This window comes from Magnolia sinica, chromosome 18, assembly GCF_029962835.1.
Source record: "Magnolia sinica isolate HGM2019 chromosome 18, MsV1, whole genome shotgun sequence".
Lineage (NCBI taxonomy): Eukaryota > Viridiplantae > Streptophyta > Magnoliopsida > Magnoliales > Magnoliaceae > Magnolia > Magnolia sinica.
This window is the reverse complement of record NC_080590.1, coordinates 43,566,181-43,589,994: the sequence shown is the minus strand read 5'-3', so window position 1 is coordinate 43,589,994 and position 23,814 is coordinate 43,566,181. Positions and strand designations below refer to the sequence as shown.

General features: G+C 40.9%; 1 protein-coding gene across 5 annotated transcripts; it reads right to left on the bottom strand.

The window, feature by feature from the left end:
• Positions 1 to 2,897: 2,897 nt before the first annotated feature.
• Positions 2,898 to 21,859, bottom strand: LOC131232579 (uncharacterized). Of its 5 annotated transcripts, none has more exons than XM_058228898.1 (3): positions 21,516 to 21,834; positions 16,872 to 17,022; positions 2,898 to 3,454 (listed from the first exon to the last, which is right to left on the bottom strand). In XM_058228898.1, exons 2-3 carry the CDS (start codon positions 16,977 to 16,979, stop codon positions 3,002 to 3,004), a joined length of 561 nt encoding a protein of 186 aa, XP_058084881.1. In that variant the 5' UTR covers positions 16,980 to 17,022; positions 21,516 to 21,834; the 3' UTR covers positions 2,898 to 3,001. The 5 variants fall into 5 exon arrangements, 4 of the variants coding, with proteins under 4 accessions (XP_058084881.1, XP_058084880.1, XP_058084882.1 ...); XM_058228897.1 differs by having other exon boundaries at positions 21,536 to 21,833; XM_058228899.1 differs by lacking the exon at positions 21,516 to 21,834 and adding an exon at positions 8,735 to 8,813 and having other exon boundaries at positions 16,872 to 17,017.
• Between the last annotated feature and the right edge of the window lie 1,955 nt (positions 21,860 to 23,814).

The window sequence follows — 23,814 nt, the reverse complement described above, 5'->3', positions numbered from 1 at the left end:
CCAATCCTATATCGAAGGTATTTGCTACAAAAGCCTTGAGCCCAAGTAATGACTTTCCAAATCCAAGATCGATTCCTCCAAGAGGCTAGCTGTTTTAATGCAGGGGCATTTTCACATCGGGCTCGAGTGGGGTTGCCTGTGGAATGCAGGGGCACACTCAAGGGTGGGTGGCCCGTGTGAGGCGGTACCCATGTGATTTGGGGCCCACGAGAGGGGTTCGGCTGAGATCCTAACCCATGAGATGTGGGGCCTGGGCTATGAGATAAAGGGATTGATTCGCCCTACTCTAACAGTTCAAGCTTTTCGAGCAAGTGGTTATTTGTCCTACATCAAATTGGTCTCAGAGCAAGAGGTCTCGTGTTCGAGACTCCTCATCGGGGGTGATTAATGCAGGGGCATTTTCACACCAGGCTCGAGTGAGGTTGCCTGTGGAATGCAGGGACACACTCAGGGGTGGGTGGCTCGTGTGAGGCGGGCCCCACCCATGTGAGGCGGTACCCATGTGATTTGGGGCCTACAAGGGGGGTTCGGCCGAGATCCTAACCTATGAGATGTGGGGCCTAGGCTATGAGATAAAGGGATTGATTCGCCATGCTCTAACAGTTCAAGCTTTTAGAGCAAATGATTAATTGTTCTGCATCATTTTTGTCCCAGCCCCAGCCAAGAGGACTCCTTCCGTACCTATTTGCTCACAACGATGAGGAAAGCAATTTCCAACTCAACTTTCATGAAAGGTGATAACCTCCAAATAGTGAGATTCTTTCCTTATTGACCAAATACGAAGGAGCTTCAAAAGAATGGTATGGATCATCAGATAGTGGAGCGAACTAAGGGGGCCTCTAGGGGGAAAGCCTTGCCAGCAAACCTCCTTTGTCAAAGAGAAAAGTTACTCAAGGTGACATTTCCCACCAGGAAAAAATTACACAACAATATCATCCAAATTGTGTTCGAAATATCGGTATCACGTTACGTATCGCACCGTTGGGATACGAATACGTATCGGTTATCAGATGGGATATATCGGTTGTATAGCGTAATGTTTCGTTGTTGTTAGAAACATGGGGAAACATTGGGAAATTAATTGAATTTTTCAATGGAACTTCAGTGATTGTAAAAAAGACATCAATACACATTTATAAATCAAAACATTACAAAAAACAAGTGCACATAATAGGTTTTCTTTATATGGGGTCCTAATCTATGCGTTGTCTAACTGAATTGATGCAAGCATATTCAAAGTCTATTCATATAATTTATAAATGTAAGAAGACATGTGGAAACACAAGCAATACATTCAAAAGAAGAAGAATCACTAGATCAGGTAAAATACATATTTGATTTTATGTTTGGACACAAAGGTTGCAACCGATTTGCGAGAAATTGGAAAATTTTTATTTTTTTTCAATTTTCCATAACTCGGCCCATCTCCTCCAAACCTCAAAATCGAAGCTTTTAATCCATGATTTTTCATGCAAAACATGAAAATCGTGGATTTGTAACAATTTGACATTGATTTAACATGATTTACAAGAGAAAGAAAAAAAGGATCGAAAATAGAAAATGTTCACCGGATTGAACATGTGGGATATATCCCACTACTCATGCGTTTCGTATCGTACAGGTAGGATACAAAATATATCGTGGGATATATCGGCCAATATCATTAATACTTAAAACACTATATTCAACCATCACTAATTAAGAGGAGGGGTTGGATTATGGAATTAAAATAAGTTTTTTAAAGTGTCTAGATTCTTTTTTCTTTTCTTTTTTTTTTTTGAATGGTTTATAAGCTTGCCAATATCATGGTATTCCATCACTATTTCTTTTTCGCCAGCCTATATTAATAAGGGCCTGTTTGGATTATGATAAAAGAAAAGAAAAGCAATTTGTAATGATTACCTGGGGCTGAAAGTCGGGCGGGTTGGTGCTCAACCCTAGCCCAACCCAAGGTTCCTATACCTCAACCCTAACGCAACCCAACCCAACCTAGGAATTCTCAACCCGAGCCCAACCCAAGCGGGCTCGGTCGGGTTCGGTTTAATACATGATAATATTTTCATTATTACATTAGTCTATTGTATTTCAATACACGTCTTATTTGTTGTATCTATAGTTTTATTAATTATATATGTAATTATTTATAGTAAAGAACTTCATTTTTTTTTTTCTAAACAAACAAGCTAAAATATACGGCAACTATTTCTTTAAAAGTCATGTTGTATAGCACGCAATCTATTTGGGAGAGAAAAATCTGGCATATCTTATTAGCTTGAGTCATCGGAAATGATGTGGACCAATGAGACCCAACAACACTGGAATTTCCTATGCCTTCAACACAAACGATCCACACTCAATTATAATTTATTAGTAACTTATATATTGATCGGGTTTGGGTTGGGTCAAGCAACCCAAGATATCAACCCGAGCCCGACCCAAGCTTTATCGGGTTGGTGTTTGTATAGCCCAAGCCCGAGATCGGACTCGATACATCCTGCCCGAGCCCAACCAAATGTCGGGTCGGTTGGGTTGAACCCGCCCAACTTCCAGCCCTATGATTACCCAATCATGATTTCCCGAGATTTCTACAAACACTATTGAAACATGAATTCTCATATGATTCCATTTTAGGGGGTCTTGTTTGGATAGCAAGTAGAAATCTCTTAAAGCTTCCATAATAATCACCATGTATCTTGCACGTGTGACTATTTTGTTTGGGTAATGATTGCTTTTTTAAATTGAATATTTCCTTCGCTATCTAAACATAATGAAACATCCATCGTGGGAAAATTCATACATTTTCTTTTATTTTCTTTTCTCACTATTGGAAAGGGTCCTAAGTTAAAAGACTGCTACTGTCATGTTATGAGATGAATTTGGCCATGCCTAGTTAGATGTCAGTGAGTAAAGTCAATTTAATATTCCTTGTTCAAAAAAGGATCATACATTCTCATTTCAAGGGAGATCAAAAACAGGTAGAGCTTTAAAGGAAATACATTGCTCAGTTAAGATAAACCTTAACATCAATTCCATTGTCAATGAGGGATTGAACAACTGCTCTTATCTTCCCTTCAAACTTATCCCGTTCCCTCGGTGTATAGGAAGCAGTATAAACATCTGCTTCCCTCGCCCTATCGGCTAAGATCTGACCAATTGCCAAGCATGCAGGTATATCCGATCTGGACTTGAGGACGGCCTTGATATCTTTGGAGTTGGTGCCAGCAACCGCCACCTGCTTACTTGTCACCCTGTGGGTAAGCGATGCCGAAACAAAACGCTTGGAGATGAATACATCAAGTGTAAAGGGTTCCATGTATGCTATTGTACGGTTCTTGAATGAGATGTGTTTGTGTGGGTTCTTCGATTTCTTCTCCTTCTGATAGGTGTATGGGCGGCTGTTGTCATCGTCTACAAAATCCTCCACTCCAAAGAAGCTTCTCGGTGCAAAAAGAACCTGAAACAGAAAATGCAATCATCATGTAAACAAATAATGTCATAGGAAAAAAGCTTATTGCAACAAATACCACTGAGATCACAAGAAGAGTCCATGCAAATGCCTATTACATTCAAAATACTTGGAGAAAAGACATTACTGGTTAGAACGGGCATTGAAAATTTAGCCATAAGAGGTACATGGAAGAACATAATAGTTTGAGCAATATAATTGGTGAAAAAGTATTTGAACTATCTGGTACTTATTTCTATGCATCTAGTCTAACATAGATGGTGGAGAGAAGCTCAGAACATCACAAGTCCTATGCATGGATCAAAGCATAATATCCAATAAAATATAGGGCGTGCGAGCACGCAGAACTAATTGAGGCCCACTACATGAATCCTATTTCGCCATTCCACTCTATCATGGACCATATACTTAGATACATGTGTCTGTGTGCGTGTATGGGTACGGTGCCTCGTGTGTGCCATACTTGAGCCCTCCCTAGCTAGTGAAATGATATCAGCCCTCCCTAGCTAGTGAAATGATACGATGTGTCTATTGTTGCCCTTCTTCAAGGCACCATTTCCCTCCCTCCCTATTTCATTGTGAGTGCGTGTGCATTTCTTTCTTCATGTATCCCAGCACAATTATCATGGAAACTCATATTAACTTTTTGCATGTGGGTTTCATGCACTTTATCATATGGCTGGACTATGTGCATTCCCCACTATTTCTCCAATGGTGGTGGCTCGTCACCATACTAGCATGTTAAACTAGACCTTACCAATTTTTTTTTAGAGATGACAAAAAATTATTAAAAAAGCTCGCAAAAATGAGCAAAGAATACAACACCCACACAAAACAAAAGCAGGCCCAACACTCTAAAAAACCTGAGATTTTTCTAACAACCTCCTCAGCTCTAGTCTGAAGATTTCAGACACAACATCCGTTTCTCGCACCCCAAATAGCCCAAAACACCACCATAATGAGAAGCCTCCACCTAATTTTACCATTTTTTCCCACACCGCCATAATGAGAAGCCTCCACCTAGCTTTACCAATTTTTCCCACACCGCCTCCTTGCCACACCCAAAGAATATCTTCCACAGTCTCTGGCATCACCCAAAACATGTCGAATAACAACAGAAAACGGCTCCACACCTTACTAACGAGAGGACAATGGATAAAAAAGGTGGTCGATTGTCTCTTCATTTGCAATGCACATGAAGCAAATATTAGGAAGAATCATTGCTCTTCTCATCAAATTGTCTATAGTCAGGATTTTCTTTCGGCCCACCAACCAAACAAAAATCGCCAACTAAGGTGGAACCCCGTAATACCAACGATTGAAAGGATGAGGGGGGAAACTCTGCCCTGGATCCAAGACAACAACAAACAACAACTTCACATAGCAGATCCCGAAAGCATTTCTACCCCACACCAAAGAGTCTTCCTCTTACGCCTCTAACTTGACATACTTTAGCACCTCGAGAAGACTAGCAATCTCCCCATTTATGCGTCTGACAAATTTATGCGGCAAGGAGGCGCCCACACTACCAAGTCCCATATGATTGAAAAACAATGGGGCTATGGTGATGAAACGGTCAGGAGCCAAATGAGCAATACGCAATGCTTGATTACCACACCAAATATCCACCCAAAAGCAAGTTCGACACCTGTTACCCACTAAGAAGGATATGCCCCTGCGAACGAAATGCTCGGTAACCGCCACCACTCTCCAAACCGTAGAAGCCCTATACAACAAAGATGTTTTCAAAAACCATCCGTTGTCCTGCATGCCATACTTATTGGGCACCACTTCCCTCCACAACTTCCCCTCCACACCAAATCTCCAAACCCATTTGTCCAACAAAGTGGTATTCATCTCCCCTAAAGGTTTAATGCCTACCCCGCCCTCCTTAATTAGCTTGCACACCTCCTCCCACCTGAGAAGATGAAACTTCTTGATGGGGACATCCCGCGCACGCCGTCCACATGTGCACGCACACCACCCCCCCTACACACTCGTACGCTAGAAGGAGGGCCCCACCGTCAATCTGGATCGATAACGACGTCTAGGGAGGGCCTCCTAGCTAGAAGACGAAGTTTTGATTCAAAAGAATAGACCCGTTAGTCAAGAAAAGCCCATCATGGGATCTCATGATCGTGGCCCACTAGTCGAATTGATTTCATATTTTAGGTTTTGCTTATTGTTATTATTTAGAACATCATGAACGCTTTAGATTTCTTTGTTTGGTTTTTATTATAGTTTACTTCATTGCCAAGTAATAGGTTGCGCACATGGCGCGAGTTTTAAGGTATAGGGTTTTCCTATAAATAGGCACCCCTTGTAGCTCTTTTAATTCACTAAAGATTAATAAAAATTCTACGTTTTCCTACTCTCTGAGTTGTGAAGTCTAATTGGGTGCGAAGCCGTCTCTTCATCGAAGGGTTAACTACCGTGGTGCAAAGCCACATCTATCCCGATTCGCCCCCATCCATCGTCATCTGTATTACCCATCTTCTACCATCTCTTCTTCTCATCTCACCCCATCATCTACACTTCGAATCAATCATCTAATGCAGCAATTCTCCTCCCCACAGCAGAATTTCAGAATCTGGCCCTACAGGAGGGCTGAAACTTCAGCGGAGCACCACGCACAAACCGTACATCGGATCGAGCTGAAATTTGGGAGTTTTGGAGTCCATCCCTGGCCAACCAGGGCCAAAGTGGCCTTTTTCTGAATAGTGGGCCCCACACAAGTGCGGCCGGGATCACACGCACATGCGTCTGGGCCATTGTTGTTGTCCGCGCGTGCGGTACTTCTCTAGTTCGTCTCTCTCCTCTCTTTCACTCCGCTTTCACCCAAAATCCTTAAACCTAACCCTAAATTACTCAAATATCCAATTTTATGTCCCTTTTCTTATCCTAGGGTTCCCCAAATTGGAATTTCTGAATCCTTTGGATTAGGGATGATTATTATGCATGTGTGGATGATTATTTCTTATCTTTGAGTATCGTTTGGTTCATAATTTTTATTGATCCATCCCTATCATGTGTAGGCCTGGACCCGCATAGATTTCCCTTAGTTGAATGTTTGGACTTTCACGTGGGATATGGAATTTGTGTAATTGTTTCTGAACTAACGTGATCTTAAGCCTGAAATCTCGCATATCATATTTAATTTTCATGTCCTACATCACTTCTTCCCCTCAATAGCACCTCTCCAAAAGAATTCTCGTCTCAACCTTTCTAACCTCATAAGAACCGACTTTGGGCACTAAAAAAGAGATAAGAAATAAATGGACATGTTCAAGAAACCGTCATGATGAGGATTAAACGACCACCCAACAACATATACCGACACTTCCAACAAATAAGCTTCATTTCTATTCTTTCTATCACCCTATCCCATAGGTGAATGGCCAACTTCCAGTGCACAACACCAAACCAAGATAGGTGGAAGGAAATGAATCAGTTTTGCACTCAAAAACATCAGCATGATTCTGAAGCTCTTCCTCCCCCACATGAATGCCTAGCACCTCCAATTTCGCAACATTGATCTTCAAACCTAAGACTGCCTCAAAACAAATTGTTAACTTACGGATGTTGCCAACTGCACTTGTCTCTGCCCCACAGAACAACAACATATCATCCACATAATGATGATTAGTGACCTGAGGCCTGTTTCTAACTATTTCAAAACCTTGAAACATTCCATACTCCAATCCTCTACGAAGCATCACACTAAGAGCTTCAACAATGACCACAAACAAGTATGGCGATAAAGGGTCCCCCTGGCTCAACCCTCTGGAGGACCTAAAGTAACCCTTAGGGGACCCGTTGATAAGAATTGATTAGGCAGGAGATTGGACGCAAGCATTGATCCAATCCCTCCATTTATGACCACAAACCAATTTGAGAAGCATGTAGTCCAAGAAATCTTAATCTATGTGATCATAGGCCTTTTCAATATCGAGCTTGCACACTAATCCACTCTTCTTCTCCCTAAATCTTGCATCTATACATTCATGTGCTATCAAAGCGTTTTCCAGGATTTGCCGGCTGCTATAAAGGCTCCCTGATTGTCCGAAATCACTTTAGATAGAACCCCCCCCCCCCCCCCCGAACCTAGATGCCAGAATTTTAGCTAAAATCTTATATGGCCTCCAATGAGACTGATCGATCTAAAATCCTTCAACTGCTCGGCACCCTCAACCTTCGAAAGCAACACAATAAAGGAAGCCCCCATGACAGAGGACAAGCGCCCCCGATCCACAAACTCAGCCAAAAAAATCTATAGTGTCTTTGCCAACATGCCAAATTTTCTGGGAAAAAAAAATAATATGGGGAATCCATCAGGACTGGGGGCTTTATCCCCGCACAGAGACCACAACACTGCACGAACCTCTTCCTCCTCTACTGCCTTTTCAAGGGATGAAGCTTCTTCAGCCGTAATGTGATTAAAACTAATGTTGTCCAACTTCAGTCTCCCCATTTAACGGCTAAGAGAGGATTTGTATAATATGATGTAATCGCTTCAGAAATCTAATCCTTGTCCGAAGTTCGAGCCCCATCAATAACTAGACTCCCAATTCTATTACCTAGCACTAGCAATATTGTGGAAGAACCGAGTATGCTTACTGATGTAGGACACGTAATGTATGTTCAGTTATGTTGTAAAATCAGCAAACAGATAATGAGCAACTCAATATAGAAGATGTATGCTATTCTACCACAACCACAAAGCATTCAATTAGGCATGAAATAGATGAATTCACAGTAAAACACAGTCCAACAATAATAAACCATTAAGAAATATGAAAATCTAGGATCAAAGGGATGTAGAAATCCCTCAAATAGCATAGGTTAGCAATTCAATTTCAATCTAAGAAGAAGAAGACCTTCTAGGGTTAGGGTTTTCAAAAGGAAAAGATTAGGGTTTGTGAGGATTGAAGGAATTGGGAATTAGGTTAAGGAATTTGTGATTTGGGAGTTAGGGTTTACGTAACTAGGGAATTGGGGATTTAGGTTTAGGGTTTAATTGAGTTTTGATTTGGGAGAAAATTAAAAGAAGGTTTAGGGTTTATGAGGGGAATCAAATGAAGGAAGAAAATAGCCACAGGGGCATACGGATGGTCCGTACGGTCAGTTTGACCATGCGGTCTAAAGGTGAGGGGGGTTTGGGTTAGAAGGGTTGAATGATTTAGGCCCTAGGAGATTCAAGAGGGAAAGTTCCAAGGAAAAAAGGTAAGAGAGGAGAGAAGAAGATGAGAAGACTGATGAAAACTTAGCTTGTAGATGGAGGATGAGCAACGGTTGATAGGTGCAGGCTTCACACTGATCCTTCCTTCGCGAAAGGACTTTTTTCTCCCTTCACAAGAGAACAATGCACAAGAGCAAAGAGAAAATTTTCATTCCCCCATTGTATATATAGTCTCAAAAACTAGGACAGTTACAAACAGCCTCCTACTTTATGAATGTTCACAAAATAACCCCCCTATGTGAGATGAAACTCAACTAAAATGTAACATATAATCAATAATCAAATCCTAAGCAGTACATAACTGTAGTAATCGTTAAAACAAACAAGGCCTTAGTAACTTGAGCTTCATACATAACCTGAATCCAGCATATCCCTCCACCACACAAGATCCCCACCAGTCAGCCAGCAACTACTTGAAACCATCTATCTCCATCCACTCCACTTCGAATCAAAAGGGTCTCGGCCCCCAATTAATATCTAAAACTTGAAGAACAATAGGACGATGATTTGAAGCCACTCTAGGCAAACCCCACAGAACCATTAGAGGAAATCTCTCAACCCAATCTGCCGGAACAAGAAATTTGTCTAGCCAAGACAAAAGGATATTCACCTGGCCATTAGACCAGGTATATATGGCCCCCTCCATGGGCAAATCCACCAACTGTTGCCGATTCACCCAATCAGAGAATCCGAACATATTGTCTGTGATTTGCCCCCCATTGGATTTTTCGTAGGAGAAGCAAACAACGTTAAAATCACCGCCCACACACCAAAGGAAGTCCCTCCATGTTTGAATCTGAAGTATCAGCCCATCCTTGTGGAGTGCACGCGCCATAACTAGAAGATCTGCATTTACCCCCGGATTTAGACAAATCCAAAGGTCATTGTAACTAAAGGGCATGATACTGTACATTTCCGGTTTCAACTGACAACAATCGTCCAACCATTCCCTCACTTGAGGAATAATATTCGTGACTCCTTCCTTGGTCTTGGCAACGACTGAGAGGTGCGTATCATTCCACGATTGATCTATTCCCTCCTCACTCAGCCTCACCACTTTCTCCCTTCGTGTATTGTCGTCTCAACCCTTTTTCATGAGGTCGAAACAGGACATCGCATACTACAATCTTCTTCTACGCATATTATTTTCTTTTCTTTTTCTTTTTTCCTTTTTTTGAAGGATGATAATTTAATTATAAAAACAGCGAGGCTGAAAGAGTACAAGAAAAAGAAAAATCCACAACACACATAAAGTGCTACAACCCATTCAAGAAAGAGCCCTCTTCCCTGGAAGAGGTCGTCGCCCATTCCACAATGCTTGATTTTGCACAAAGAAAGACACCCCTTGGATTACCATAGGCGTCCCTAAAACATCTGTTGTTCTACTCTTTCCAAACAACCCAAGGCCCAACTAGGAAAGAAGGCCTCCAAACCGATGCTCAAGATTATCGAGACCACTATCATGCCACCAATGTTTTAAATATCTTGTATCCCACCTGTGTAATATGAAACGCATAGGTAGTGTCGATATATCTCGCGCGTTCGATCCAGTGAGCATTTTCAATTTCCCATCCCATTTTTTGTTGAAATTATGCTAAATCGGTATCAAATGGTTACAAATCCATTGGTTTTTCATGTTTTGCATGAAATATCATGAAGTTGTAGCTTTGATTTCAATATCCATTGGTTCTTCACATTCTCCACATTTTTTTTTTCAAAATTTTCCTTCAACCAGCTATCAATTGAGACTAATTGTGAAGTATTTAGGAGTATTTGATGAAATGATCATCAAATACACTCTAATTTCAAAATTTGAGTGTAGGTGGTCCGATTTGGGAATATTTTTCCTAAATTTCTCCCAAATTGCTTGTAATGTTGCACTTCAAACATGAAATCAAGCATATATGCGGGCTGGTCTACTGATTTGTTAAGTCCTTGTCAATTTTCAGAAAATAAAATTTATTTTTTAATTTAAAAAATATATAAATATATTATTTTTTTCGAAATTTCCCTTCAACTAGCTGTCAATTAAAACTAATTTCGAAGTATTTGGGAGTGTTTGATGAAATGATCATCATATACACTCTCAATGTTATGCGTTCAATTTGAATATAGTTGCGTTAGTTACAGCGCATAGCTTAGGACCTTATACAAAGGAAACCTATTATGTGCACTTCTTTTTGAGATATTATGATTTAAAAGTGTGTATTAAGGTCTTTTTTAACAATCCCTTAAGTTTCAATGAAAAAGTCAACCCTTTTCCTAATGTTTCCCCATGTTTCCGAAAAAGTACGATAAATTACCCACTAAAAACGATATATCCCGTGCGATAACTGATACGTATATGTATCCTAAGGATGCGATCCATAACGCAATACCAAAATTTCGAACACTGCGTGCCTGAAGAAGCTTTCAATCGACCTCGGCATAACCCAAGAGATTCCAAAGAGCCCAAAAAAGCTTTCCCAAACTTTTTAGAAAAAGGACAAAGCAAGAAAAGATGATTCACCGATTCTTCATCTTGCCAACACAGAGGGCAAGCATTAATGACCCCTCTTCTTTAAATTGTCAATCATCAACACTCTATTCCATCTAACTAGCCATGCAAACGCTGCCACCTTGGAGGTTACCATAAGACCAAAGACAAAGTATGCACTTACTCACGAGCACAAGAGCCCCCCAAAAGCGTAGAAAACATAGATGTAACTAAGAATTTCCTCGAATTTGTCTCCAACCACCACACTGCATCATTCTCTTCCAAGAGAGATAACCCCCGAAGCTGATTTAGGAGCTCCATTAACTCTTCTATTTCTAGCTCGAGAAGATCCATTCTACTTAAAGGAGTCCAAACTGAAATTGCACGTGGTGATGGGCCATGAGGTATGCGTGGAAGCTTGGCGAAGCTACAGAATGAAGGCTATGCCCTCAGGAGGGTCATTAAGACCAAATAAAATTTTGCAAATTAAACATAAAATTGCATACTTAAATTAAGTTTTAAATTAATTTTCAATTAAAACTAAGGCAATTAACTCTAAGGCTTCCAAGCCAATAGAGGGTCAAATCAATAGACTAGAAATGATATGTTAATGAAGCAACTAGTCTATATATGATAGTGTACATGTGTGTGGTATGTGATAACTATCAACTCCTAGCATTTATCTAATCATGCATACATATAGTTCATCAATTAATCACATAAGCATAATTAAACAAGTGCTTAAATGTCAATCCCAAACATAAGCACGTATAGTGGTTTGGTTTCCTTACTCCACTCCCGGCAGATGCACTCAACCCATGAGCATATTGGATTTCACTATCGGAGGTTTTAAAATAGGTTCACCTCTAACCTTTACAAGCGTACACTCCCATCGGAGACCTACACAAGGACTTACCATATACTCACCCATGTCGGTGGCCTGTGCAAGGATTTACCACATTTAACCCATGTCGGTGGCCTACTCAAGGACTTACCCAAGTACACACCCATGTCGATGGCCTACTTAAGGACTTACCCAAGTACACACCCGTGTTGGTAGCGATACAAGGACTTACACGCGTACTCACCCATATCGGTGGCAATACGGTCCTACACAAGAACCTACGCAAGTTTGGGTTACAAACTCTACACTCAGTCCTACACAATGAAGGACCGAATGAGTGTGTGGACTCTTACAATTTGACAACTTGCTTATCAGATTGAGCCCATTTTGTAGCGCTTTCTTGGATTGCTGAATTGTTGGTCTCTTGTGCTTCAATCAGCTCCCATTGTGCTCCCCTGATCGTTGATGCCGATACTTTGCCAAGGCTTCAGCTTCAAGATCAAACACCTTACATGCAATGCTTCATTAAGGTAACCAAGGTGATAGGAGTTTGGTAGAATCTCCTATAACTAATGAAAAGTTTGAACTCCTACGGATTCTCCTTGATGGACACTATAGAGGTTGGTAGACATTAGGATTTGTCAATAAAATTGGTGTCTAAACTCTAAAAAAGGATTGAGATCATGATATTCTTGTAGAGGAGCATAGAATACTCATTAGAGTAAATAATCACTAAGAAGAAAGCATGAATCTCATTGGGATAGAGCCTAGAAGGTTTGATAGAACTTGAAATGTACTAGGGTCTCTAAAATGTTAAAATCCATAATTTGTCCAAATATCCAAATGCAATATATATAACAAAAATTCTCGAATGGATCTCTAACGGCTAGAGGTTCAATCGATCGAGCTAGGCCAAAAATAGTCCAGAGAACTCGCTGAACTGTTTTAGACCATGTTCGGTCGATTGACTCGATCGATCGAGCTTTGCTCAAGCACGCCACCAAGATTGCTAGTTTGGGCAGTTTAGATTTCCAGTAGCTCGAGACCTCTATAGCATATCTTATCATGTTCCAATTAGGCTCCTAAGGCAAACAACCACACAAGGTTTTCCTATTAAGGCAAGGATCATCTAGAGGTTCAAGGATTGTTTTGGCTCAAGGTTAGGGTCACCAAGGCACCTCGTTTATCTGTTATTCACTTCCTTGATGCTTCGGTCTTCATGTGTATTCAGTCTTCTCCTTCCAAGGGCTCAACTGACTCCTTGACACATAAACGCACGTGATTGGCAAACAAGGTGCACAAATCAGTACAGTAACACAAACCCCCCAATCCTCATGGCAAGAGAAACAGCGACTGATTGAAATATCAGGGTGTATAGCTACTTGAGCAAGCCTTGGGTAGAGATCTTGAAGTTTACAATCACCGAGCCACACATCCTTCCCAAAACTCACTCTAGACCCATCACCCACCCCATAGCCCACCCCTCTAAGAACAATCGCTTTAGGTTCATGATAGATCTCCACACAGCCGGACCATGATGCAAGGAAACCTTCTTGGGCCACCACCACCTCTTCCTTTAAATGGTTACTAATAACAGACCTAGCAAATCGTTGGCCCAAAATGGATGTAATACATGCAGGAAAAAGACAAAGAAGAAGATGCCGGAAAAGAAATGTCAGCAGTCCAGATTCAAATGTTCCCTCTTCTTTAAAATATTCCCCTATATGTCTACTACTAAAATGACTAGTGAAAAAGACTAACGCAGGAACATGAATGGTCCCTCTTCTTTAAAGTCATCCCCCATATCTGCTCCTACTAAATGCTGAGTGAAAAAGACTAAGCACGGGAACATGAACCTAGAGCAATATGAGGTAAGAACAAACAGGCCCTGTGTTTGTATTAAAGGGAAGAAATGTCTACAAACCATATCTGATATGTTAACCTCCTTTTACAAACATATGCTGGTATCACTCAAGAAACATCAAGGAGCGAGTCGCAGGGCCTGTGGCCCTGTGAAGTCCTTGTTAATTTTAAAACCATATCTGATATGTTATCCTCCTTTTACAAACATACACTGATATCACTCAAGAAACATCAAGGAGCGAGTCACAAGGCCTGTGACCCTGTGAAGTCCTTCTGATACATTAACCTCCTTTTACAATGAAATATGAGAACGGCATAAATTATTAAAGATGAAAATTGTAAACTGAGATGGAAAAGAGAGAGAAACAAAAGAGAAGAAAACGTGAGAAGAGGGAGAAAGCTTTTCACAATCCCCCTATCCTTAATCCTTTATTTACATCCATTCATCTTAAGAGCAGAAAGTAAAATAGAAATAGGAATCAAATAAGAACAGAGATGTAATGAGGAAACCTAAACCTAATAAGAAAATAAGGTGTACACTGCAGGTGCGCAGGAGACTGTGTGCACTAATAACAATAAACAAATAATCATAACTCAAGAGTTGAATTAGTTAAAGGATCTTTTTGACAGTGAAATTCTAGATGGTGTGAAGCTGAACTCGGATGATTGGGATGATGCTCCTCAGATCTAGTCACCAGAGCCAAAGCGAGATCTTCTGGGAAATGCCAAAATGGCAAGGGAGCCGACAGTTACAGCTAGCGAATTAGCGAGTCAGATGGTTAGGCCAACTTCAAATGGAGCACTGCTGATGGGGGGTCAATGGCATGTGCTTTGAGGGTGCATTGATGAGTGGACACCCCTCTAAACGATCAACTATACACACAAATCTGTGAGTTTCCATGCTCTAGTTACACAACTGGAATGGAAAGAGAAGACAAGAAGAAAATTGTGGAAAGATGTGCTGAAGGTAATCAAAAAATTCTTATGCAGCACTATCAATCCCTCTCAGGTAGCAATTGCTCCATAGAAAAACATTAACACTATTAAAGAAAGTGAGACCATCATTCCCCACACCCCAGGCTTCCAATATACAACAGAAAAATAAATTTGAGACAAAGAATTCATAAGAAACATCCTACTGCATGCACAATAAAGATTTCATAAGAAACATCCTACTGCATGCACAATATATAAACAAGGGAGAAATTTGCAGCAGTCATGTTGAAGCTTATTAGTCCGACTCTCACAACAAAACAGCAGTGATGGGTTGGCAAGTAAAACTTACCATAGTTATCAATATCTTCGACTTAGATCTTCATCACAATATATAGTATAATTTTCTTATCTTTATATGAAGTTTTAAGATGACCAACTGCATGAAGTATGTTTTCTTGTAAGTTGTACATTGTCGATTCAACAGTTCATTGTTTTCATAATTTTAGACTGTTTATGTTGCTTGCTTCATATGCTAAAATATTTAGGGCACATTGTGAATTTATATTACCATGTATTTCAGAATTTTACACAGAGCTTTCAGTCCATTAGTTCTTTTCGAATTAATTATTTATATGTTAACTAGTTTATTTAAAGATATTCAATATCCATATAGGATCAAGTTTTCATTCATTTTTTATTGCCTACTTTTCTTCAAAGAATAAGTTTTTGGTAGCTTTCTTTTTTTTTTTTTTAAATTCAACCGTCGACTTGCTCGACAGAAAAGGTCAACCACATCTCGAGTTAACTCTGGCTCAAGTCATCAAGTCTGGAGGTTTTGACCTCAAAGGTACACCATATATTGGGAAAGCAGTGCCAAGAAAAACATGTGGTATCTGACAGATCTGTCTGCTATATAGTTAGGCATGTACACGCATCTTCAGAAATATCCATTTTATAACACAAGCAAGTTTGCATGTCTTTTAAGGGTAGTATTTACCTAATTATTCAGAATGATTTGCATTGGGGTTTGATCCCTTAGCTCAATGGAAGACAGGATATGTTTCAACAGTCTCGGGTTTGAGCCCAGTTACCCACTTTAATTTTTATTTTTATTTTTATTTTTAAAAGGTTCCTTCTCAGTGTATTGATTGCGCACATCTTGTCCTCCACCCACGAAGCACATAGAATAGAGATCTCCACAAAATCTCTTCCATGATTCCATCAGCTCATGACTTATTATAATGGCAGAAAGTGGATTAATGACTTATAATCCAATCTGTCAAGTCGCAGTGTCTAGTGTAACACATCCAAACAATATGCACAATTGACTTGTATGTATCAGCCGATTCAATAAATCATGTGCATTGTAGTTTTGGAATGACTCACCATGATATCAGCAGACCCAGGCTAGGCACCTCTAATTCGAGCGCTGAAACTGGTATTTTAACCCATGACTTCAATACAAAGATCTTTTAAACCATGAGCTGATAAGATGGCATCGATGTGATAAAAGACAAAACATGTTAGTGTCAACATAATTCATATCACGCACACGCACGCACGCACGCATGCATACACAATTACACACACACAAACAACTAAAGGAGGGGAAGGGAATTTCAAAAAACTAGAGGGGAAGGGAATTTCCAAAAGAGATAAGGCCGGTTTGTCCTTATTCATAAAACTAAAGGAGTGGAAGGGAATTTCTGAAAAAAAATAATAATAATAATAAGACAAGGCTGGTTTGTCCCGAATCTTGCTAGATCAACCATCATGGGATTAGGATGACAGGTAGGAGGCCTATACGAAATGTTTTAACCCACCTGCCAGAAATCTAATCTGTTTTAAAATACAATCCATCTACTGATGATACTTAGCCCCTGACACCCAGAAGCACACTTCTTTGTGCAGGATTTCTATCACAATAGGCATCTGTTAACATAATTCATATCAACTACACCAACTGAAATTAAATAAAATTAACTAATGGAAGGTCACTAGCAACTAGTTGGTGGTCATGCCATCTACAACAAAGGTTATAAAGTACCTGCCCGCCATGAAAACCACTTGTAAAAATGTATGAAAATGGCCTACATCTTTTTCCTGCTTCGAAAGCCCCTTTATTCCACAAATTGTTGACGAGATGCTTGAACATCTTCCCCACAAGAACAACTTCCAAAAGAAAGGACCTCAGTTGACTAAGGTCACCGAACCCATAAGTTTAGACAGAAAACAAAACTACTTCAGCAAAGGGTTATGTCCCATATTTTGATTTGAAAAATAAATAAATAACTTTGTTATGTCCATCAAGCCTTGATATGTCCCAACACATTTACAAGGCAGCTCATGCACACACCACTGTCGCCATATATGCCAACCTGGCACATGGCTATGAGGTCCAACCCATCCATCAGTAGGGGTCCCCACTATATATATGTAGTGGCCCAAGAATCAGGTTAAGTACATCAGCCACATGTGCCACAGTTAAAGTAACAAGTATATTGCTGAAGAAAATTTGGCCGAAGGTTCCTATGCCATCCACCTATTTCTAACATTGCGGCCCACCTGTTGAGTTAACCAGCCTGATTTTTGTGCAAGAAAATCTTCAAGGTCAGACCCACCTCTTGGCCAGCTTGGATATTGTAACTTTCTACAATGGTGGCACATGTGGTGGCGTGGAGATGGTATCCCTTGTACATGCATTAGTAAGCCTCATGTCCATCAACTGTACAAGTGGGCCCCATCTTTCAATGATCCAAACCATTCATTCCACAGGCTCCATCGTGTATGAACTATGTCACAAAATCTCTTCCAGTGGAGAGGAGCAGAGACTTTGGGCATGACCAGCCCATGATAGGGCACAGCAGAAAAATGATCTGGATAGCATAAAGGTGGGGCTCACCCGAATAGTCTGAGCAAACAAAAGACACCATTTTGCTCAACCAAAGCTTATAGATTTACATTCACCAAGGTGGTACTGTGCAATGCTTGGCTGAATCAAACAGTATCTTTTCTTCGACCAACAATCGTGCAGGTGGACACACCTTTCAACAATCTAGATGACACAACAAGCAGGCCCATTACGGTGGGCCATGTCGCAAAAATCTCCTCCATAGTCTGACATTAACTGTGCGATTTGTGATCAGACAAACGTGTGGTTTCACTAGAATTCACATCCAACAGGAAGAAATTCCAACTATAGTGTAACTAAGATTTGTTAATGTGGGTGTTTTGTGAGGCATGACCCACTAATGACGGAGCCCACCACGTGAACAGACTGGATGATGTAAAAGCAAGCCTCACCCGCACAGACTCGAATTGATTGATTTTATGAGAAAATATCTAGTAGAACAGCTGTCCAACTTAAAGCATTGAGCACAAGCAATTTTGAAATATTAATTTAACTCATATTTAACTGGGATTCAGAAAAACGAATGGAGTGATAATCTAGGTCTGATTTACAGCAGGAATTGTAGAATCTGGAACCTTGGGAATTGAGTTTGAATAATTGTGCTCATTGTTTCAATGATCTGGACCGTTGATCTGGGGGGACCTGTTAAGTATGGGGAATGTCCCAAAACTCATCCAGATTTGAAGATCCCAAAAATTAAGTATTTGATCTTTTTTCCCTTAATGTGGACCACCATGGCATCTCTCTACACTGACTCTCCATTGGCTATGGATCAAAGGTCTATGACCGCTCCATCAAGGAGATTTTTGGAGCGACGTCCATCCACTGTGGGCCTCATTCCAGGACGGTCCAGATTAATAAAGCATGTACCCACTTGCAGGAAGTCAGAACCACGGAATAACATTTGTGTTCTCTGGGTTAGGATCAACAAAAGCTGCTGGATTGAGAGACAGGCAGAGAGAGAGAGAGGGAATGTGATAGCATCCAAGAGAACATAAATACCTCTATCAATCGAAGAAAATTTGAAATGTGAGGCTTGTTCGAGCTCCCTAGCTTCTTCCAGCATCTTCGTGCACTGTCCTTTCGCTAGGTTGGATCGAGTTTTTCTGTACGCGAATTGCCTGCTCCCGCTGTTTGCAGAAGCTACGTGGGACCTGCCGCAATGTCCGTGAGAAATCCACTCTGTCCATCAGTTTCGCCGACTCATGTTAAGAGTCTAGAAATCCACTCCGTCCATCAGTTTCAACTCATATAAGGAGCGTTTGGCGTCTCTACGAATAAGAGCTAATGGGCTTATTTCTTTTATACATATATATATATGGGAAAAGGTACTATACGCTCGACCTTACTGGAGCATCCCGTAAGATCGAGCGCTATCAGCGCGCTGGCCGTCGGATGGAGGGATTTTGAAACCAACGGTCATGCTTTAACGGGGTGCTGAAGGAATGAAACCAGTCATTCTGGTTTTGTTCAGGCCAAGCATGTACACGGCCCTTAAAATAGGAAGTTTTACCCCTGCAACCTCCTCTCTCTCTCTCCATAGATTCCTACCAGCAGCCCCACCCCGTGCAGCCCTCCTCCTCTCTCTCCATAGATTCCTACCAGCAGCCACACCCCGTGCAGCCCTCTCTCCCTCAATCCCTACCACCAACCATGTCTGCGTGCAGCCCTCCCTCTCCCTCAATCCCTACCGCCAGCCACGTCCACCTCTCTCTCTCTCTCTCTCTCTCTCTCTCTCTCTCTCTCTACCACCAGCCACGCCGGCCTCCACCTCTCTCTCCCTCATTCCCTACCACCACGATGTGCATACCTCAGATTGAGAGTTACGGGTAGGGCTTCTGTTTTTTGGTATTTTCTTTATGTTTTTTTTTCCCTAACCAACACCATTCATATGTGGGATGCACCACATCCTCTTCGGTGCATCCTCTTCATTCATTGGAAGATGTTTCTAACCATGTGCTAATGACAAGCAGTACGCAATATTTAATCAAGCCCGTGCTTGGCCCACTTACATTCGTGGAATGGTCCATCTATGGTGGGGGCCATTAGAGTTTCACTCACTTGGTTCATTGCAGAAGTTGGATGGAAGTGAATCTGCTTACCATAGGAACATGTTAAAACTCGACGGCAAGTGGGACCCACTTGCTTAAGCTTTTACAAAATTAGTGGGGTCGAGCATGCTTCCCTTCCCATCACCACCCAATCTTGATCAGGTAGTGATAAAGCCCAAGACAAATGACCTCAATTAATTCTATTTTAAGGGTCGTGTACATGCTCGGCCTGAACAAAACCGGATCGATTTCATTCCTTCAGCACCCCGTTAAAGCACGGTCGTTGGTTTCAAAATCCCTCCATCCAACGGCTAGCGCGCTGACAGCGCTCGATCTTACGGGATGCTCCAGTAAGGTCAAGCATATAGTACCTTTTCCTATATATATATATATATATATATATATATATATATATATATATATATATATATATATATATATATATATATATATATATATATATATAAAAGCCCACTAGCTCTTATTCGTAGAGACGCCTTCTAGACTCTTAACATGAGTCTGCGAAACTGATAAACGGAGTGAATTTCTCTCTCTCTCTCTCTCTCTCTCTCTCTCTCTCTCTCTCTCTCTCAATCCAGCAGCTTTTCTTGATCCTAACCTAGAGAACACAAATGTTATTCCGTGGTTCTGACTTCCTGCAAGTGGGCACATGCTGTATCAATCTACACCGTCCTGAAACGAGGCCCACAGTGGACGGGCGTCACTCCAAAAATCTCCTTGATGGAACGGTCATAAACCTTTGATCCATAGCCAATGGATAGTCAGTGTAGAGAGACGTCGCGGTAGTCCACATTAAGGGAAAAAAGACCAAATACTTAATTTTTGGGATCTTCAAATCTGGATGAGTTTTGGGACATTCCCCATACTCAACAGGTCCCCCCATATCAACGGTCTAGATCATTGAAACAATGGGCACAATTATTCAAACTCAATTCCCAAGGTTCCAAATTCTACAATTCCTGCTGTAAATCAGACCTAGATTATCACTTCATTCGTTCTTCTGAATCCCAGTTAAATATGAGTTAAATCAATATTTCAAAATTGCTTGTGCTCAATGCTTTAAGTTGGACTGCTGTTCTACTAGACATTTTCTCATAAAATCAATCAATTCGAGTCTGTGCAGGTGAGGTCCACTTTTACATCATCCAGTCTGTTCACATGGTGGGCTCCGTCATTAGTGGGTCATGCCTCATAAAATACCCACATTAACAAATCTTAGCTACACTATAGTTGGAACTTCTTCCTGTTGGATGTGGACGCTAGTGAAACCACACGTTTGACTGCATAGTAGTAATCATAACCATCTGCTTGGGCATTTTCTCAAACAGATGGTAAGCATTGTCCACTGAACCACGTTTGGAGTACACATCTAAGATCTTGTTATAAACCTGGACTTCAACTTTTTTCTTTTTTCTTTTTTTTCCTTTGCAAGAGAATCTGCCAGGGAATTAGCCTCCTAAGACACCTACTTGAACACGACTTGCTTACATCCAACCATAGGCTTAACTCCTTTATGATACAAGCCCTTTTCAATGGCATAGGGATAAATTTAGGGCTCGTTTGTATCATAAGTCGTTTTGCTTTAGCTGCTTATTACTCAAAAAACAAATACAAATACAAATACTAAAAGAAAAAAAAAAAAAAAAAACTCATGATGATGATGTGTTATCCAGATGCAAGTGCTCATGATGTAAAACAGAAACCATACCAAAAAAACAGAGGCCATACCGGTAACGCTCAATCTGAGGTATGCACAGCGTGGGGGTAGGGAATGAGGGAGAGAGAGGTGTAGGCGGGCGTGGCTGGTGGTAGGGAGAGAGAGAGAGAGAGAGAGAGAGAGAGAGAGGCGGACGTGGCTGGCGGTAGGGATTGAGGGAGAGGGAGGGCTGCACGCAGACGTGGCTGGTGGTAGGGATGGAGGGAGAGAGGGCTGCACGGGGTGTGGCTGCTGGTAGGAATCTATGGAGAGAGAGAGAGAGTAGGAGGGCTGCACGGGGTGGGGCTGCTAGTAGGAATATATGGAGAGAGAAGAGGTTGCAGGGCGAAAACTTCCTATTTTATGGGCCGTATGGATGCTCGGCCTGAACAAAACCGGATGACCGGTTTCATTGCTTCAAGACTCCGTTAAAGCACGGCCGGTGGCTTCTAAATCCCCCATCCGACGGCTAGCGATATATATATATATATATATATATATATAAGCGGTTTAATAAAAGTTTAATAAAATTATTCATTTATTTAAAAATTAGTAAATAAGTATTAATTTTATAAGTTGAAAAGAAGATGCTTTATAAAGGAAGATTATTTGACTTGTGCTGTAGGCATTTTATACTAATATTTAGATAAGTTTATCTTAAAAATTTTCAAGTAATTTCTAACTTACCTTCTCTTCTAAGTCTCTCACATATGAATGGCAAACAACAAAGGTAAGCTCACAGAATGCACGTTCCCATCAAAGGTGTGCCCTAAATAATAGATAACTTGCATCAAAATGTGGCCCCACATGATGGACAATCCACATCAAGCAAGCCCTACTCGATGCATCGTCCACGTCAAAGGTGGGACCCACATGACGGATGGTGGATATTATATGTGGGACCACATGATGGAAGGTTGACATTAAAGGTGGGCCTAGATGATGAATGACTCATATTAAAGGTTGGGCCCCACATGATGGACAGTCCACAGCAAAGGTGAGACCTATATGATGGATGGTGGATATTCAAGGTGAGTCCCACATGATAGGTGGTTCATAATAAAGGTGGGACCCACATGATGGGTGGTAGACATCAGATGTGGGCCCCACATGATAGATGGTCCGCATTAAAGTGTGGCCCAACATGACAAAACATGCATATCAAGTGGGACCCCATTTGATGGGCAGTCCACATCAATGTGAGATCGATGACGATGATCATTGAAGGTGGGCCCATAGGATGGTCAGTTGACATCAAAGGTGGGCCCACATGATAAACGACCACACAATGAATGGTCCACATCAAGTGGGCCCACATAATGGACGGATTGGGCTTCACATGATGCATGGCCTACATCAAAGTGTAGCCCCTCGTAATGAACAGTTCACATCAAGTGGACCCCACCTAATGGACGGTCCACATCCAAGGTCTTTCATGATGGATGACCCATATCCAAAGTGGGCCACATGATGGATGATCCACGTAAAAGGTGTGCCCCACATGATGAATGGTGGATGACAAAAGTGGACCCCACATGATGGACAATCCACTTCGAAGGTAGAGTCCACACTATGGACACATTAAACGTGGACTCCATGTGATGGGTGATGGTAGTAGACATCGAAGGGGCTCCACATAAAGGACAATTAGTATCAATGGTGGGCCCCATATGATGGATGACCTACATCAAGGTTGACCCTAATGATGAATGGTCCACATCCAAGACGAGCCTTGTATGATGGACAACCCTCTTTGAAGGTTGACTCACACAATGGACGGTCCACATCAAAGGTGGGCTCTATATGATGGTTGATCTATATCTACGACATAATGATGGCCCAAATGTCTTAAAATATGAAGATTGTAGTCATCTATTCTTTTGTCATTTGGGACGTAGTTCATCTATGATGAGATCCACTAAAATAACTATTTGGATTGCTCTTATAATAGATTAGTTGTAATATTTAAAAATGAAATCAACTATCTTTTCAAAAAAAAAAAAAAATCTTATTTGAAAGTTTTACCAAATGTGTTTATTTTGAATAAGAGTTTTTTTTTAATTTTTATTTTATTTTTAACTTGAAAAGTTGATTTTACCAAACAAGCTTATTTAAAATAAGAGCAACCCAAAAAAAAAAAAAAACTTATTGGAATAGCTCTTATTGAAAAAGTTATTATTGAATTAGAGTATAAACTAAGTTGGGGCACAACCCAAGAAATAGTAGGGATTGAGAACCCACCATGAAAACCTCTGTGGGGACACAGAAGTCCTAGATTAGGCTAATGTTTGTGGTTTTAGTTCATCCCCAA